General features: G+C 41.2%; 2 protein-coding genes across 2 annotated transcripts in view; both read left to right on the plus strand.

Annotated features, from left to right (window-relative positions):
• ipo7 (importin 7) overlaps positions 1-4,850 on the plus strand; it is a 15,305-nt gene extending 10,455 nt beyond the window's left edge. Inside the window, exons 17-25 of the mRNA XM_005724336.1 lie at positions 297-363; positions 481-606; positions 692-789; positions 889-984; positions 1,193-1,413; positions 2,436-2,644; positions 2,744-2,950; positions 3,053-3,169; positions 3,754-4,850. Of these exons, the coding sequence (XP_005724393.1) occupies positions 297-363; positions 481-606; positions 692-789; positions 889-984; positions 1,193-1,413; positions 2,436-2,644; positions 2,744-2,950; positions 3,053-3,169; positions 3,754-3,851 (1,239 nt within the window). The 3' untranslated portion in view covers positions 3,852-4,850. The remainder of the gene's footprint in view (positions 1-296; positions 364-480; positions 607-691; positions 790-888; positions 985-1,192; positions 1,414-2,435; positions 2,645-2,743; positions 2,951-3,052; positions 3,170-3,753) is intronic.
• Positions 4,851-7,025: 2,175 nt separating this feature from the next.
• swap70a (switching B cell complex subunit SWAP70a) lies at positions 7,026-17,435 on the plus strand. The gene is made up of 12 exons (XM_005724337.1): positions 7,026-7,259; positions 9,306-9,446; positions 10,902-11,075; positions 11,161-11,385; positions 11,674-11,820; positions 11,921-12,029; positions 12,216-12,397; positions 13,087-13,194; positions 13,613-13,779; positions 14,029-14,227; positions 14,733-14,829; positions 15,500-17,435. The coding sequence occupies exons 1-12, from the start codon at positions 7,164-7,166 to the stop codon at positions 15,616-15,618; spliced, it is 1,764 nt and encodes a 587-aa protein (XP_005724394.1). The 5' UTR covers positions 7,026-7,163; the 3' UTR covers positions 15,619-17,435.
• Positions 17,436-18,679: the final 1,244 nt, after the last annotated feature.

Below are 18,679 nucleotides of genomic sequence, written 5' to 3' on the forward strand. Positions count from 1 at the left end.
GTCAGAAGGAAAGTTGATAAAATTAAAAACTTTGTATTGTTCGATACATATGCGTACCGAACCGAAAGCACTGTATCGAACGGTTCAATATCGATAAGAGTATCGTTGCACCCCTAATAACAAGGTTTGGATCCAAAAGACTGTTTTCTATTAAATCATTTTACTTACTACTCGTGCTAAATTTAAGAGCCTTATATGACGCAAAAGCAATATAGTTTTGATCTCAACAGCTGCATCTTCTTTAGTGAAACTGAAAGTGAATTCTGAATTTTCTTTGATGTTTTGTGCTATTTCAGATCATCCAGCAGCTCGAGGGCATCTGCCTGCAGGTCATCGGCACTGTGCTGCAGCAGCATGTACTGGGTAAGGGAGACCGGTTCTTCCTGTGTTTCCACTTTCCTCCCACATGCTGGTCTTAAACTCTTTGTGGTAAACCGATCGTGTTTACCTCCAGTGATGCACTTTCGATTTTACCCCCAGAATTCTACGAGGAGATCCTGTCCTTGGCCCACAGCCTCACCTGCCAGCAGGTGTCACCGCAGATGTGGCAGCTCCTTCCACTTGTGTATGAAGTCTTCCAGCAGGATGGCTTTGACTATTTCACAGGTACTTTGATTTTCCAATGAATTTTTCACACCCTGTGTAATTTTGTCTGTCTGTTCAGCTGAGTGAATAACTGTCTTTCTTTCAGATATGATGCCTCTCCTTCACAACTATGTCACAGTTGATACAGACACCCTCCTCTCTGACACTAAATACCTGGAGATAATCTATAGCATGTGTAAGAAGGTAAGGTGCTGCAGTTTATTCTACATAATGTGAGATTTACTGGCTAAACTAGTTGCGGAGTGCGATTTTGGTGTTAAACCATCCTGTGTGTTCACACAGATCCTGACGGGCGATCCAGGTGAGGACCCAGAGTGCCACGCAGCCAAGCTCCTAGAAGTGATCATTCTGCAGTGCAAAGGCCGCGGCATTGATCAGGTCAGTGTCAAATAAAGACTGCATCTACGCATCAGAACAATGAGCTGTTGCATTAAAAAGAGCATCACCACTTGGCTGTGAAATAAAATGTAAAAGTAGATTTTTGTTGTACAGTTCCTGCTTGGGATTTTTTTGTAGTATTATTATTATTATTATTATTATTATTATTATTATTCATTTATTTTTAAACTTCATCCTGCCCTTGAAGGTTGTGCCTTTGTTTGTGACGACTGCATTGGAGCGTTTGACGCGGGAGGTGAAGACCAGCGAGCTGAGGACTATGTGCCTCCAGGTGGCCATTGCTGCACTGTACTACAGCCCTCCTCTGCTCCTCAACACTCTGGAGAATCTCCGCTTTCCCAACAACACAGAACCAATCACAAACCACTTCATAAGCCAGTGGCTGAAAGACGTTGACTGCTTCCTGGGGTAAGACTGATGTTTTTAATACTGCGAATCGCAGCTTAGGTGTGCGCCAGTCAGCAATTGAAGATGCACAAAACACATTTGCTTTTATTTCCCCAACTGGCATTGAATAGTAATCACTGTTAATCAGCACGAATGACTACTCGTAAATTTAAAACAGGCTGTTAGGGCCATTTCTAACAAAACCCTGCACTTGTTTTCTTTATAGCTGCATATATGTTTATTAGTTTTTATGATCCATTTAGCTTGTCACTGATCTTGTAAAAGAACTTTTTAATAGTATAGGTACTTTGGATTTTGGATTAATAAGCTGTATTTCTCACTGTGAAGAAGAGACTGGGAATGAATCACGGTGTTGTCTACAAGCAGCATCAGGCTCTGTCTATGTTTGCTGATTTTTATGGCTGCGTTAGTTCTTGTTTTGCTGCATATTCCCCTCATACTGAGTTGAGATTACATTAATGGAGCTGGGTACTGAAACTGCAATAAAAGCCTCCCAACAAGGGAAGGGAGAGAGAGCTTTTCATTTGCTTGTGGAGAATTTCAAAACGTTGACAAACAAAGAACTGTTGTTCCAGACTCCTGAACCTTTTGGTCTAGCTTTGCTCCTGTGGTTCACTGATGCTGGTGCTCAGTAAGTGTAGAACAACATGGCAGTTAATGTAGCGGCCCGTTGTCACATCTGACCGATGGCTCTTTTTTAGAAATGTTGGGTCGGTGCAGCTGCTGCGTGACTGGAGGGATATGCAGATGAGACACTGAGGGGGGGGGGAAGAGGGAAAGTCACCATTTTTAGGAAAAATATTTGTCTTCTCCAGAATTAACTGACTATTTTTATTTTAGTTGATTTAAAGGTTACCTTGAAATCACTATTAACAGTCTGTCTGCTGGCAGTGAAAATATTAGAGTATAAAATTAAAGTGACTGGCCCAAGTGTCTTATCTCAGTATATCTTGTGTTGACTGTTCATCCTTGTTGAATCTCAGAAGATTCAGCACCTTTTAATGCTTTTACTCCTCTCTCAGCCTCCATGACAGGAAGATGTGCATTCTGGGACTGTGTGCTCTCATGGACCTCGAGCACAGGCCTCAGGCCATCAACCAGGTGGCCAGCCAGCTTCTTCCAGCAGCCATCTTGCTTTTCAGTGGCCTCAAGAGGGCGTACGCTTGTCGAGCAGAGCATGAGAACGAGGAAGACGATGACGAGGAGGATGGGGAAGAAGAGGATGATAATGGTAAGATTTTTTTATTTATTTCTTTTAAATGTGTCTAAGCGTTCAGCGTTAATCAGGGAGGTAATGTCTAAATGTGTCATCTTACGTCTGTAATTATAGCGGAGCTGGGCAGCGACGAGGATGACATTGACGAGGAGGGCCAAGAATACTTGGAGATGCTGGCAAAGCATGCAGGCGAGGACGGAGACGACGAGGACTGGGAGGAGGACGACGCAGAGGAGACGGCACTCGAGGGCTACACTACAGCCGTAGATGACGAAGATAACTTGGTGGACGAATATCAGATCTTCAAAGTCATTCTACAGAGTAAGACCACAAGCTGCTGATGGCCTAAAAACAAACCACTATATGCATGTGTATTTTTTTTTTTTTCTTCTCACTAATTGATGTCACCTCAATGTGGTGCAGATCTCCAGAACCGTGACCCAGCATGGTACCAGGCGCTAACACAATCCCTCGACGAGGAACAGGGCAAACAGCTTCAGGACATCGCCACACTTGCAGATCAGAGACGGGCAGCACATGGTGAGGCCCGGCTAAGACTACCCAAGTTTGCCAATTTAAATCTTGTGGTGCTCTAAAGTCTGAAAATAAAGTGCTTTTGTATGTGCTGCTTTTTCTTTTTCATTGTTGTTGATGCAGTTGTACCTGTAATAAAAACTACTTTAGCATTCACTGCCTCCATCTAATTGCATTTCAGACTGATGTACTGAAATAAGCCATTATTGGCTCAGAAATGCAAGGCATTAAAAAAAAAAAAAAAAAAAATCTGACGCTTGCCACACGAAAGAAAACATGTCTAAAATCCCACTTCAGTAATAAATGGCATCTTCCTCGCCATTGCAGCTTTGATAATGGACCACAGTGATGGCCAAGCAGTTTGTTCCAGACTTTCCTTCTTCATGGGGGCCTAATAGGCATGCATAAACAAATAAATATTAAAGGCTGCCCAGTGGGAGTAAATCAAGGTACCTGTCATGGTAAAAAGATAAAGATTTTACTTGGTTGTTTTGGGTGAGCTGCATAGCTGGACAGCAGTAAATCTTGAGCAAACAACTGTTTTCTGCTGTTTTATTTTATTAAAAAATATATTGCCCATCTTATTACAGAATCCAAGATGATCGAGAAACACGGCGGATACAAGTTCACAGCGCCAGTGGTGCCATCTACTTTCAACTTTGGAGGCACTGCTCCAGGAATGAATTGAGTCATCTGTTCTACTTTTTATTACTCCATGACTGATTGTAGTGAAGTGGAAAAAAAAAAAAAAAGAAAAAAAAAAAAAAAAGCTTGTGTTGTTCCCTTAAGTAGTGGTTCCGGAACTGGTTCTTCTCAGTCATTCTTCAATCTGTCAAATGGGGGAAATTGCACCAAATTGCAACAAGTGGCTGGGGGGAAAAACGAACCAAGAACTTGAGCACGATGCAGGAGATGATGATGAAGAAGCTCTGAACAGCGCTGTCTTCTGGAGCCCAGCGTGGAGGGGGATACCATGACAGCAACTCTTTTTGGCTTTGTTTTTTTGTTGTTTTTTTCTCACTTACACAAAATTTGGGGGATTAACCGTTAGAATTGATAATGGGACTAAATATTTCATTATCACTGTCATGGCCATTTGGCCTAATAAGATTATACCTCTGGTAGTGGTGAAATCAACGTTATCTTCAGCATAAACAAAACTCATGTTTATGTACATACAAGCCAAGGTTATTGTTTATTTTTCAAGTAGCCTTGAAAAAAAGCAACCAGAGGCATTTGTAAGGTATCAACAGCTGTATTCATATGTAGCATATTGGATAATTCATAGCACTATGTGATGCCTGATCTCTGTAAATTAATAATACTAGCACTTTCATATTGTTCAGGTCTCCTAGCCCTCTGTATCAGACTGCAAATTTTTTTTAAATTGAAAACTATTTAAAATGAAAACAGCTGTAACTTTGTTACTTTGCAAGTGATTTCTGTAATGGCAGGTTGTAATAATCTGGTTACAGAGGGGATCAGTGGGCGACTTCAGGAAAAGAGAATGCTCTTGGTGTTCACTATTGGCTGCAGGACAAGTGTGAGCACTGACCGTGCAGTTGGATACATCTTTGAAGCATGTACAATTGGACTTATCGTGAAGGTCTCAAGCTTTTGGTTGGTGTATGGATGAACCATCTATATATACAACAACATATTAAAAAAAACAAAAAAGATAAGGGAATTCATGATGACGAGTGTCTCCTTATCAAGGCTCGTGTCTTTACCTGCTTTAGAAATGTGTTTTATGACGAATGAGTAAATAACGTTAAGCTTGGATGACTACCCCTCAAAAAGCAGCGCTCTCAGGTGATCACAGATCAGAGTTCTTTCTTTCTTTTTTTAAATTAAGTATGTGCACGATGCTCTGGTAACCACTCAAACAAGGTTATCCTAGGTAACTCAAATGTGAAAAAACCCCATTTTACTTAACTAAAGCAAAAATAAAAACTATACTTTGGGGGGGATGAACTGAAATGGTTTTGTGACCTTGCAAAAATATAATAAAAATGTAAAAGCCAATATTCTTAGCTTTAGTAATTGTTAACTTGGTAAAAATGTTACTTTTGCAGAGGTCTTTATTGAGATTCTGGATGTCTACAGGATTGTGAATTAGCTTCCTTTAAGAAGTTTTGTGTTTTTATTGTAACACCTGATTTTCCTAAATCTTACCTTCAGTAAAATGAAGCAAATCAGAAAGTGGGTTATTTGATAAGGTTTGTCAGATACAGTCCAACAGCACCAACTTGGACCAGAGGTGGTGTATTAAGTACAATTACATGAGTAAATTTTTATTCGTTTCCGCTTTTCCTCACTAAATCCTGGAGGGCGGCATTGTACTCCAGTAACTGTTTCGAGTGCTTAGGTTGTTAAGCTTAAGCTACCCAAAAGTCAAAGTCAACTTTATTGTCAGTTTTGTAATACTGGAGGGCGTGCAACTAGAATAACTCAAAACTAATTGTAAAAGTAAATATACTTTATGTTTACTTTTACAAAGTAACAAATTTTGTTATGTTATTTGATTTTCATTTGGGTGGTTATGCTTCTTTGTATCTAAATGCTTCTTTCAACACTTTCCAAAACAAGTATTCATTACAAAATTATTTTAGATTCCCTCTCTTAGAGGAGGGAAATCACGCCTGTTGTTGTTTTTCTTTTCTTTTGCTTTGTTTTGTTTTCCCAAAACAAGTTTTTAATTCTGTATTTATTTCTGATAAAATGATCTTAATTGTTGAGGCCCCTAACCCTTTGAGTAGTTCAGGTCACCCCATGTGAAAAACAAAATACTGGAGTAACCTCTGAAGACGTCCTTGAGCGTTGCCCTCGAAGTTGCCTGGATTTGAAGTACTCTTTTGGGTTCAGGTTACTTTATCTGTAACCTTAGCTAGATTTGAGTTAGTGTAGCAGGTTACACTTACCTAATGAATGAAAGATCACCTGTTTAATCCCAGGAGGAGACAGAAATCTGTTTGAGGTTGTATCAGGAAGAGCATCTGGTGTAAAACCTAAGAAATCAAACACATGGGAATAAGTAGATTTGGTCTGCAGGGGGAGTCATCCTCACCAGCACATTTTCAACACAAATTAGAATAACACAACATAATGAAGAGATAAAAAATTCACGTAGTGGTCAGTATGAACGTCCAATAACTTGACCTGCTTTTGTATACCATCAGAAGTATATGTGGAATCAAATTGCAGCACCGAGTCCAGGTAGGCAGTTATAACATGTAGAACTAGGAAGTGGAGGTTATGCTCTCCTCCTTTAGGCTCTCAAACCTTTTCCAGCATGCTCCCAATCCAGCGGCTGGGACACTCTACAAATCATTAACAATTAGAAAAAAGGGGCCAAATCGGTCAATTTTATTTTTAGTTAAAAACAATTCAATTCAATTCAATTCAATTCAATTTTATTTATATAGCGCCAAATCACAACATAAGTCGCCTCAAGGCGCTTCATAAACAAGCCAGCTCTCTTCTGTCTGGCTGCACATGTTAAACAGAAGGCTTGGACAGTAGGCGGGAGGAGCAAGGTCAGAGCTGTGTCCCTGACGTCACCATATCAGGGATAACGGCTCTTCTTGACATCACAGAGAGCCGAGACTGGAAAAAGAATGTTTAAAAGTGTTTAAAGCAACCTGAAGTGTGCGTTTTTGTCTCACGTGGATTTTTGAAGTCATGAACGACCACATTTAATCCAAACACCCACCAACGTAGAGCATAGCAGGCTCACTTTAAAGTTACTTATGATTAAATAAACTGTTGACGTGTTACTTGGTTTTAATTACTCAGGTCAACTGAACAAACTTCCACTAGCAGCGGGACGCATAAAAAAAACGAAACAACATGTGGCGCTATCACACTTCTCCCTTTTTTGCGCCTCTAGCGCAGCGCTTCTCTCTGAGAGGCGGATAGTTTCAAACCCGCAAACATACGCAGAGAGGGAGACGGACGGAGAGACACACAGACACCTCCTGCGGTGCTGCTGAGGGACAAAATGTGGCTGCGAGAGGAGCTTTTGAAATCCATATGGCACGCATTCACAGCCCTGGACGTGGATCAGCGTGGAAAAGTCTCCAAGTCTCAGTTAAAGGTGCGTTTCGGTTCTTTTTTTCTTCTTCCAGTTCAGAGCCTCCTCTGCAGGACACTAATACTTAAACTCTGCCGTTATTTTTACTCAGTAACGTAACCGCTGAATAAATGACACTTCCTGTATTCACTGTTTTTTTATGACTTTATGTGTGATAAACGCGGCTGAGTTGGTTGTATTTAGTTAAAGTAAATCCGTGAACTTTCACTCAATTTTATACGTGTTTCCCTCAATCACAAATTATGCTGAGTGCAGGGATTGTTACAAACGTGGGCTTAAACATATAATCATGTTATCATAAACATATACTGTCAAAGAAAATCCAGTTTCAGGCAGCTCCACTGTAGAAAGAGGTTTTACTGTATGACAGCCTGGGCCTAAGTTTGTTTGCCTGGTGGCTCTGCTGTCTGTGTGCCCAGCCTGACAAAGACACTGTCTGACTTCAAGGCTCCTGCAGGGTTTTTCATCTCTAACATATGGACACTGCAGCACAGCCAGGAAAACTGAAAAAGTCCCTATTTATGGAGATGTATTTATACACACTGCTTGTTGAACTATTCACACGAAGCCGTAAAACCTTTTGTACCCTGGTGCATTAACGCAGTCGCACTAATCACCAGGGACAAGCTTTGTTCTGAGGAGTGAACATTCATCTTCAAGAACTGGAGTTAACGCTTGGTCAGCAGTGCTTGTAAATGTTAGAAGTGTTTTGCATGCATATCTGCAAACATGAAAACGGCGAGAGTGAACCCAAGCCTAACCTTTAATTTAACCTCGTGTGTGTTATTTTGAGGAAGTGTAATTTGACATATGTTGAGGTAATGTACTGTCCAAAAGCTGGCCTTCATCTTTGTATTTGCTAGGAAAATAGGAAATAGGTGGAGCGATTTATTGAAATGTGTGCAATGATAGGTGGAAATGCGGAATAGGAAGCAAAAACATTTTATAAAATTCATACAAACTTAAAAGTCAATATCCGTCCTGGACTTGAACTCTCACGCAGCTTTGTTGCCATTTATTTTACGAAGTCTTCAGGACTAGCTCTCCAGGCTTCTTGAAGGACAATTAAAGCTCTTCGTTGTATCTGTTCTCTGTCAGGATGATCCCACGCTGCTTTAAAAATGTTGAGGTTTAGGCTCTGGGGAGGCCAGTCCATGACTCATAGTGTTTCATTGTGTCTATCCTATCCAAGCATAACCACCTTGGTGTGCTTTTACTGCACTGGCATTGTGTTTGAAATTATTGTCATTCTTAACAATTAATCCAGTGCCAATCAGATGCTTTCCAGATGATATTGCATGTAACAGATTCAAATTTGATGGTGCTTTTTTTCTATATTGATAAATGCAGCTCACACAATGACAGCGCCTCCACCCTGTGTTACAGATGACTGTAGACACTCACTGTTGTACCTCTCTCCCCTTGCCTCCTCCATACATACTGATGATGGTTTGAAACATACATTTCAAATCTGGATTCATCGCTCAGTAAGATCTGTTACCACTGATTTTTTTGTAGTTTGCCTTCATTAAGAACGGCTTCTTGATATCCACCCGTCCACTGAGACCGTTTCTGATGAGGCTTCAGGAAACAGTAGAAGAATCAATTAAAGGGTCTAGACTGGAGTTTTTCTTTTCTCTTAAGGACATGACTTTCAGATACTGATGTGCTGTAGATAGTCTTTTGGGTCTGGCACTGACAGGGAGCTATTAACAAAGTGCCTAAAGATATTATCTTAAAATGGGTTCTTTGCTAAGTTGTCTGTTAGGTGTAGACACAACAGTGGTTCACGACACATCGAGTTTAGAGCCTTCTTTATGCTTGAATGAGTTATGTGTCACCAGTAAGTGGCTTAACAAACAACAACAAACAAAAATGTCATCTTAAAATGGTTTCATACAAGGACTGAATGAAAAAGGAGTGAAAAAGCAGCCAATATTCAAAGACCTTCAGAAAACAAGGAGAACTTTTTTTTCAAGACTGCCATAAAAACATCCAAGAAAGCATCTGTTCCTTTGTTTATTGTCCATTTATTGTTGTGTTTTTCAGGTGCTGTCTCATAATCTGTGCACAGTGATGAAGATCCCACATGACCCTGTGGCCCTTGAAGAGCATTTCAAAGATAACGATGAAGGGCCTCTCTCCAACCAGGGCTACATGCCTTACCTCAACAGGTTTATTCTTGACAAGGTGGGAGCAAAGAGCCTTGGTTCAAATGTTGTTCTCAGTATGGATACTTGAGACTTCTAAGAGATGTGAAAACTAGAAGTTGGTCAGTTAAACACTATGACATGTTAACACTCTCTCAGTGCTCGCTGAATAACAATGACTGTGAACACAAGCTGATCATGGGGTGGCGCCATAGCTCACCTGGCTTAACCAGGTGAGGCTTCTGCAGACTCCTGGGTTTAAGCCTGCCCCAGACCACTTTCCTGTGCATCATTCACCCTCACTTTCTCTCCCTACTGTCTTCTCCTGTCAAGACAGTAATGCACCAAAATAAAAAATCTGGAATATGCAGTGTTCACTTTAACATGACGGGTTTCTGACTCACTCGCTTTAGCATCTTGTGCAAGAATGCTGAGACTTCTGAGACAAGACTCGCATGACAAAGGCATCATCCTGTTTGATGATACAAATTCTTAGTATTCAGCAGTTTTTGACCTTGTTTACACTTTAAAATGTGTCTCACCAGCAAACATCTGCTCCACATAGTCATTTACACCCGTGACTCCAAGCTGTCCAGCTGATAAGTTGTATTCACATTTTGTTACTGCTCACGTAACACCAGCTTGAAGGCCCTCCATGCAATAAATTAAAATCTTAATAAGCTGCTGTACATGTGCATACATCTCAAAGCATGACATGTCTACAAAGAACATATGGTCAAATGTGTCACCCCAACATTGCTCATTGTCTTTGATGCTGTGCGCTTGTGAACTGCTTACCCGTCATGCATTTTAAAGCTAACTGCAAACAGGCCCTTTGATGCATCGTGTTGTCGACACTAAGAAGTGCCAAAGCTTTTATTTACACTGGATATCACACTTTGCCAGGAACAATCCTCAAAAGGCTTTGTAGGACGAAAATTAAAAACGCAAAAAAAAAAAAAGTAGTCAGTTACACAATAAAAATAGTAAAAACCTGCCAACACACACTTCACACACGGTTTTGTGGCACTGAAAACGATGACTAATCATGGTCTGTTTTGCTCAGTGCACACAGAGTAGCAATGTGTTTTGTTTTGTTTTTAATCAATGCAATAATGGTTTAATGAATGTTAATGAAATCAGTGAATAAAATGAGTTTCATCCTCACATACTCTTGGCACAAGTGGATCCTTGTGTCTTCGCTCTGCAGCTTAGCAAGCGGCAAACGCACGACAAACGTGCATTTTATAAAAGTTTGATAAAACCGAGCCAGGAAACTGCTTTGTTTCTCTCTGTTTTCTCGCTTTTCTCTCGTAGGCTCTGACTTGAATAAAAATGAGGCATTTAATTACATCACGTTTGCACCTCACATCCTGCAAACTCGAGGTTTTGAAAGCTCTAAGCAGTCTCCTGCTTAGCATTTGTAAACACAAAACCCTTGATCCTTTGTGCTTCCGACTTTGAATTTGACTGAATTCTGCATTTTTAATCTCAGGTATGTGGGGATTTCGACATAATGGAGTTCAACAGGATGTGCTGGACACTTTGTTACAAGAAAAATATACACACAAAACATTTGCTCATCTCAGATAATGACGCTTTCAAAGTGTGGTGCATTTTCAACTTTCTGTCAGAGGAGAGATACCCGCTAGTCATCGTCATGGAAGAGGTGAGGATCCCGTAGTCTGAAATGTTTTACCATTCCCTCTACCAAAGCTCTGAGCTTCAAGTAAAGCTTCTACATATCTCCTTAGATCGAGTACTTCCTGCGAAAGCTCACGGAAGCCATGGGGACTGTTTGGAGTAAAGAGAGCTTTGCAGAATATAAGCAGCGTCAGAACTCGAAGAACTTCCTGACTGCCTGGGAGCTGATTGAGCTGGTGGGAATGGGTTACTTCAGCAAAGGTTTAAACCGCCAGATCCTGTCCATGGGCATCAATGAGGTCTTCAATGAGCTCATACTGGACGTTCTCAAGGAGGTCAGAGAGGATGTTGATCTGTTATACTGTGTATTTCTCATATTTGCAGCTTCAGATTTCCCATCTAAAAATCTCTGAACCGTGAGCTTTCACGGTTTTGCTGCCACTGAGATAAAAATGTCAGCTTCCTCAATGCAAATTCCCTCATCTCTCACTGCATTATTCTTTAGGTGGCTTTGCAAACTCTGGCTACACTAACCCTCCCAGACAGCCCTTTGCAAGAGACTTTTTAACCTTTCCAGTGTAGCTACTGTATTCATATGTTCTTTCTTACACTGTGTTTTGAAGGGATACATGATGAAAAAAGGGCACGTCAGGAAGAACTGGACCGAGCGCTGGTTTGTCCTCCGACCCACCTCACTGTCGTACTATGTGTGTGAGGATCTCGAGGAGAAGAAAGGAGACATAATTCTGGACCAAAGCTGCTGTGTGGAGGTAAACAGCTGACCTGCATGTCCTACATGTTCCTTAAACGAAAGACTTTAAAATGATGAGCATACGCTATAGCAGCGACTAATATTTCTTTCTCCTGCAGTCGCTGCCAGATAAAGAAGGGAAGAAATGCCTTTTTATTATAAAGTGTGCTGACAAAAGCTTTGAGATCAGCGCGTCAGATAAAAAGAAGAAGCAGGAATGGATTCAAGGTACTGACTCATCATTTTCCGGCCCTCTGTAATTTCCTCATCATAAAAAGGTCTCATCATCACTGTCTCTTCATTTTCTTTAATGTTGCCTCTGAATTTTTGAATGTCAGTGTCTGACTCAACGTTAAATCCATAATGACTAAATGTCGTGGGAATAATTCAGCCGGTGACTCTGTCTTGTGGCAGCTATTCAAACGTGCATCCAGCAGCTGAGGCTGGGGCTGCTGTCTCCTCACCGCGAGGCCCGGCTCAGGCGCTGGGAGCTCCGGCAGAGGCAGCAGGTGGAGGAAGACGACCTGGCAGAGAGGATGAGGCAACTCCAGGCGGCCAATGAGAGCAAACAGAGAGAGCTGGAAGCCATGAGAATTGTCTGTGCTTAAGTCAACTAAAAACTCTAAAAGCCCTGTCATGTGGGAGGAAGAATTATGACTGCCTTGGTTACAGTAACATTTGCTCTTCAATGAACAGAGCCTAGAAGATTTAAACCTTTATAAACCTAACAAAATATATATTTCATATATTTTTCATGCTACATAGATTCTTTTTTGGGGGGTTGTTTCTGGGGTCCTGAAACTAATCCAGGAGAGAATGAAAAGTGTTGAAGCACTGCTACAGTGTAACCTAAGTTCCAGAGAAAATCATGGTGCTGTCCACTTCCTATTTATTTCCATGTATTCAGTTGTTTTTTAAGAACACAGAGAGTTTAATGTGACACTCACAGTGAAAAGGGGAAACAAAACTGCTATGCAAACTACTGTTTGTGAACATGTCAGTCATGGACACCTGCATCCAGCAGCAGGCCTGGGCGTATGATTCTTTTAGAACTTTAGAAAAGTTATACTTTCTCACTTCTGCTTTTACTCTGCCAGATGGCTCTTTTTTTTTATTGTTTTGCTACACACTTAACAAAATATACCTATCGCTAATTGCACTAGAAATAGATGCTAGCATTACTTGTGTGAAGTTCAGCTTTAAGTAAAACCAGTCAAGAACTTCCCTGCAGGCTAATGTGGCTTCCAGTCGAGCAACTCTTTCCTCTTTTTTGGGGGTTTTGCAGAAGATGGAAGAGGCTGCGGCTAAAGCGGCGCTGGAGGAGCAGAGGAGGAAGCAGACTCAGTTAGATCTGCAGGATCGCTACAGACTGGACTTGGAGAGAGAGAAGATGGTAACTAGTGTGCCTCTCACGACACCTGATTGCATTGTGACACAGTTTTATGTATTTTTTTTTTCTAAGTAAGAAGAAAAAGAAATGTGTCCGGTAAACGGTGACTTTCTGTCTCTTGGTTTTGAGTGTCTGATTAAGCCGTCTGTATTTTAAGGGAAACAAAGGCTAAAAAAGCTCAAATTATCCATCGCAGGATGCTGACTCATCTTTGGTCTGAGTGTCAGATGAGCCAACAAGTTAATCATCCCCCCAAGTTGAAAAACAAGACAGACAAATGCCTTTGTAGAGCAATAAAAGGCGATATGTTTTGCAGTAGAGCATGCTAACAGTTGACGTGTAGATAACTGCTCTGAGTGAAAGAGCCCATTGATTAAAAATGTGGATGACTGTGCGTGTGTTTGTGTCTTGACTCATTCAGGTGCGTCAGCAGATGGAGGAGCAGGTGGCCCAGAAGTCCAGTGAACTGGAGCAGTACCTGCAGCGCGTCAGAGAGCTGGAGGACATGTACCACCGGCTGGAGGAGGCCTTAGAGGATGAGAGGCAGGCCAAGCACGATGAGGAGGCCATGCGGAAGCTGCAGGCCAGGTCTCGAAAACACGCCCACACACACACACGTGCTACACGGCATGTGGATACATACAGGAAGTAAATCTGGTGATGTCAGCTCCCTGTTTGTGAACCCGATTAACTGACCTGAAGTCTTACCAAGGCTCCTACTAGTTTTTAACTCAGTCACTTTGTGGTTATGTGGTCAATTTATTTGATTTTCCATCCGTCCGTCTGTTAAAAGTGAAAACAATATCTTAGGAATGCTTGGTGTGTGTTTATGTGTAGCCTGCTGGAAGAGGAGGCAGCCAAGAGGGCAGAACTGGAGCGGATCCAACAGCAGCAGCAGAGGGCGCTGTCTCAGACCAAGGCAGAGAAGCAGGAGCTAATGGCCGAGCATCTGGCCAAGGAGAGAGACCTGCAAGCAGCCGTGCAGCAGCTGGAGAGACTGCAGAGGGAGCGGCAGGGAGCAGTGAAGCAATATGAGGTCAGCTTTCAGAAGACAGAGGCCATGTATCTCAAAAACTATATATATCCTTACTGTCTGATCAAGCTTCTTTAAAATAAGATTAAAAAACATAATGCCCTACTTACATTATATGTTCATGCATGACTTTGACCCCTAGTAAAGGTGAAATGGAAAAGCTTGTGATAAGATTATCTTCTTCTTCCTCCTCTTCTTCTTGCTGGTCCCCCTAGGGGTCTGCGCAGAGGATCACCTGCCTCCATCTGATCACTCTTTTTCTCTTCTGTCACATCAACCCTCCTTCACTACCTCCATGATTCTTGCCTGTGGTCTCCTTCTCCTTTCCTCCTGCCTGGCAGCCCCATTGTCAACATCCTTTGTACAATCTATCCACTTTCCTTCCTCTGCACATGCACATCTCGAACTCTGTCTCCTAACAAAAAACAGATTCACTTGAAAATCTTTTTTATGAGAACAGAAACAGTTAATCGTATAAAACACCTCTGTTTTCCTACCTCACATACAGGAAGTGACGAGGAAACTTGAGCGAGCAGCTAACAAGACTAAGACTTGGAAAGACAAGGTGGCCAAGCATGAGGGACTGGTGCGTCTTATCCAGCCAGGTAGGAGGGCTCTTCGTTTATAAATTTCATTTCCATTTGCACCGGCCAGAGGCAGCATCGTCTAAGACTTCAGTCCAGCCTGATGAATGACTGGCGAGCTCTCACATTGTAGAGAAGTATGGAAAAATCTGGGGACTCTTCTCTGTGTTTTGCAGCAGGACAAGACATTAAGAATGGGTCGTGTTATGAGAATGGTTCTCTGAACTGTTAATTTAGTCCGAGCCAGAGGTCTGAGTCGTTGTCAGTTTTACGGCACTCTTGGTAATAAAAAAATTACCCGCGGCATGCCAGACCACACCGAACTAAAGCCGCTTAGCCAAGGAGCCCTCGATTTATGACAGAAGCATTTATTTGTAGTGTCAGTGGACTGAATGTCGAAACACTAAAAAAATGTTGTTGAAATAATCTCAGGTTGCTCTTTGTCAGTTTTGTAAATGGATGGTTCATTAATATTTTCTGAAAGCCCATTGTCAGAAAGAGGAATCATTCAGTGGTTATGCAACAAACTAGCAGAGCCAAGCTCACACTAAGCTGTATAAAATGAGTTTGACGCCCCTGGCACAAATGTTTTCTCTTACTCGGCAGAAAAAAAGAGGAACACCAGCGATCGGTTTGTCAGTACATCTCGCTGTAATTTTTTCATCTCTTTTCTTTTGACCCTCTCTTTTAGGTCACAAAGAACCGCAGAGGATCACTAACTGGGGTCCTGCATCGTTCACTAACACTGAGCTGGATCTGAAGAAGAAGTTGTGGCAGGAGCGTAAGAACCAGGGAGCTCAGACTCAGTGATTTATACATGGATAATTCAGTGTTTGTGTCCGAAGTCACCCGACTGTTCACTGCTTTGCTAGTTTCTGTATAAGAAACCCTATCAGTGATAGCCTTTTTTTTGGAGGCCAGGTAATCATATACCTAAAAAACAATAAAAATAACAAAATGCTCACAAATTGACACAAATGTTGACGGTAATGGCCCATTTCACAGATAAATCCAGATTAATTTGACTGTATCCAGTACCATTAACTGCAAATGATGACATTTTAAATATATTCTACAACAAACTTTTTAATTTGTTTATTTTGCAAATTACTGGCATCCTGTAGAGCAGGAGTTTCAAACATAAGGCACCAGAGACAAAGACTCCAATTCAGACCGCTGGACAACTATGAAAAGAGTGCATAGATTTGGACCTTTTAACTGTGTTTTTATAAGTTTTAAAGCTCAAGATCAAAGTGGACTATATGTGGCTCACAGTGAGCATTACTGTACTATATAGTTCATGTAATAGTAAAGAGTTGAAGAAAGAACCCTGCTTTTAAATACAAAACTTTTACTTATCTGAACATAATAAAATAAAATGTAATCTTTGCCAGGTCACAAAATTATATAAATACAGCCTGAGATGAACAACAGCACACGAAGATTACATCTTGTCATTATTTATTTAGCAGAAACTAGTCCAAAATGCACTCAGAGGAGTTCATGGTCAGCTCGATAACTCCAAGATGTGCAGGTCCCTTGGTTGCAGTGCGAGCCTGAAAGCCTCCGCTTTTATAGAGGTGCTCACACTTGCTGGCGATCAGTTAATCAAGTGCATTTTACTTTCAGCATCTGGCTGCTGCTGGTTCCTATGAAAGCAGTAAGGGTGTAGTTAGTTTTTCACACACTGCTTCTGCATTTTGGCTTAACTTTGTTAAATGAATAATGACACGATGTAACAGACAACATGCCGTTGTGCATCTGAGGTTGTATTTGCCTCATTTTAAGACCTAAGGAATATTATTTTAGTATGTCCCGATATGTAAAAGGGTGTTTTTCATTTTTCGCTATATGCATCATCTTAATTTTAAGTCCTCTGTGTCAGCTCCTGTCATGCAAAGATATGCGTCCTCATTTTATTGTCCAATGATTGTGGGTTTGCTTTTAGGATGCAAACAAGTTACTCTTCTGCTCTACTTTTTATCCCAGTGTCTACAATTAAAGACTAAATAAACACACTCAAACATGGCAGACAGAAAAAGTAGGTAAAGTAGTGAACAGGCAGTGAGTTCTTTCACAGCCTCTGACTGTATTGAAATGTCACAAGTCTAAAGGCGCTTGATAACATGAACTCACCAAACCACGTGAAAAATGTAAAAAATGGTTTACTTCTCTGAGTCACTTGTAGATGTAGAGCTTCGAGGAATTTTCTGTGACAAAAAATCAGATCCAAGCCTCAGAAGTTTATTTGTTACCTTGGAAGAAGATGTTCCAATTTAATAACAACCATCTCCTGAGAGGCGATTAAAAGAGGTGATGAGCTGAGATAATTTGATCACAGGTTAACATCCACCTTTTCATTTTATTCATTTGAGTTTTCCGTTTTAGATTTTATTTAGATTTTATTCTCATCTCATGTGCTGTATTTCATGTTAGTACTTTGCTTTTTTTTAATATTTCGACTTGTTAGAAGACTTATTGTAACATAAAAGGAAAAGGAGGAGGATATGTGGGCAGAAATGTTTGCTATACTGTCCCAGGTCATTAACTCTAGATGAGTTAATTGTGTCTGTTATAACCAACAAATTAAAGCATTGTTTCATGACTGTGGACGTGGCTGTTCTCATTTCACAGTTTGAGAAGAGGCTTTCTACAAATAAATGTAGAACAGTAACTAAAGAACCCAACAAGCTTTCCATTTTCTACTTGATTGCAGTCATACAACATCCAGCAGGTGTCAGCAGATGAACACGATCCTCAGTCAGGCTGAGGAGGGACGGGAGCTTTAAACCGGGACTGCTCAGGCTTAAGCGGAGCCGTGCCCCTCGCACTCCTCATGGTTGTCGCTTGTAAATAAGCCCGCTGTCATTGTAAAAATGTCATTTTGGCTGTTAGAGAAACAGCAAAACTACTCAGGGTGAGATATTTAGTTGTTGAGACTACTTAGAAAATAATTAAAACAAATTTCCTGTGACCCCCCACCCCCCAGTTTAAAGGAAATCACGGGAATTTCAGCTTTGGTTTTGTATTCAGTTAGTCTGGGCTTGTATATCGGACATATGTCATATTATAACATGTATTTGTATTAGGTATTGCCATAGTGATTCTTCTTCAGGGTGGGATTGGGAAGCTTTACTGGTGAGTGAGCCCGGAGCATTGACAGTTCTTCCACGAATGTTGAGCAGCCTGGTGAACACATCACCTGGGCATGCCTTCACAGCTTTCAGCACGAAAACAATAATAGGGCGTGGAAAATAAAAGTGAAATAATACGGCCCAAAACCGTTTGTAGTTTCAGGCATCCCTGATTCAAAATAGAGATAAAGTTGCTGAACTACTTGAGTCACTACCCAAATATGAATTTAATTGGACTCTGAGCAAACTTCTGCCAAAGGTAGCAAAGACATTAGTTTAATTACACGTCGTTTTCACCCAGCTGCGATTCTTTAAGACCGCATGGAGCCAGTGCCTGACTACACAAACAAACAGTACACAATAACAGAACCCATTTATTGTTGTTGTTATTTATTTTTATCCCTACCCTTGTCTTTTCAGTTAGGTAGCTTCATTCAGACTTCTTGAAAAGCAACGCAGATTGGATGCACTGATCTGATTTGCGGCAGATTGAGCGTCACGGAGCGGGCCCACTATCAGCCGCAGCATCACTCCAGAAACTTCCACTTTGGCTGGTGCAGACGCTGAAATGAATATCAGAGAGAATGCTTCGGATCAGCGCTTGGCCTGGTTACCTGTCTGATCGTGTAACAGGTCTTGTAGGTGCTTTACAACATGACTTCATTGTTCCAGTAACCACTAAAGAAGATGAATCACTTGATGCACGTGACATGCAGCGGTGAGGTCTGCGTGTGTCA

This window comes from Pundamilia nyererei, unplaced genomic scaffold (genome assembly GCF_000239375.1).
Source record: "Pundamilia nyererei isolate P.nyererei 1_Seehausen unplaced genomic scaffold, PunNye1.0 scaffold00011, whole genome shotgun sequence".
In the NCBI taxonomy this organism is placed as follows: domain Eukaryota; kingdom Metazoa; phylum Chordata; class Actinopteri; order Cichliformes; family Cichlidae; genus Pundamilia; species Pundamilia nyererei.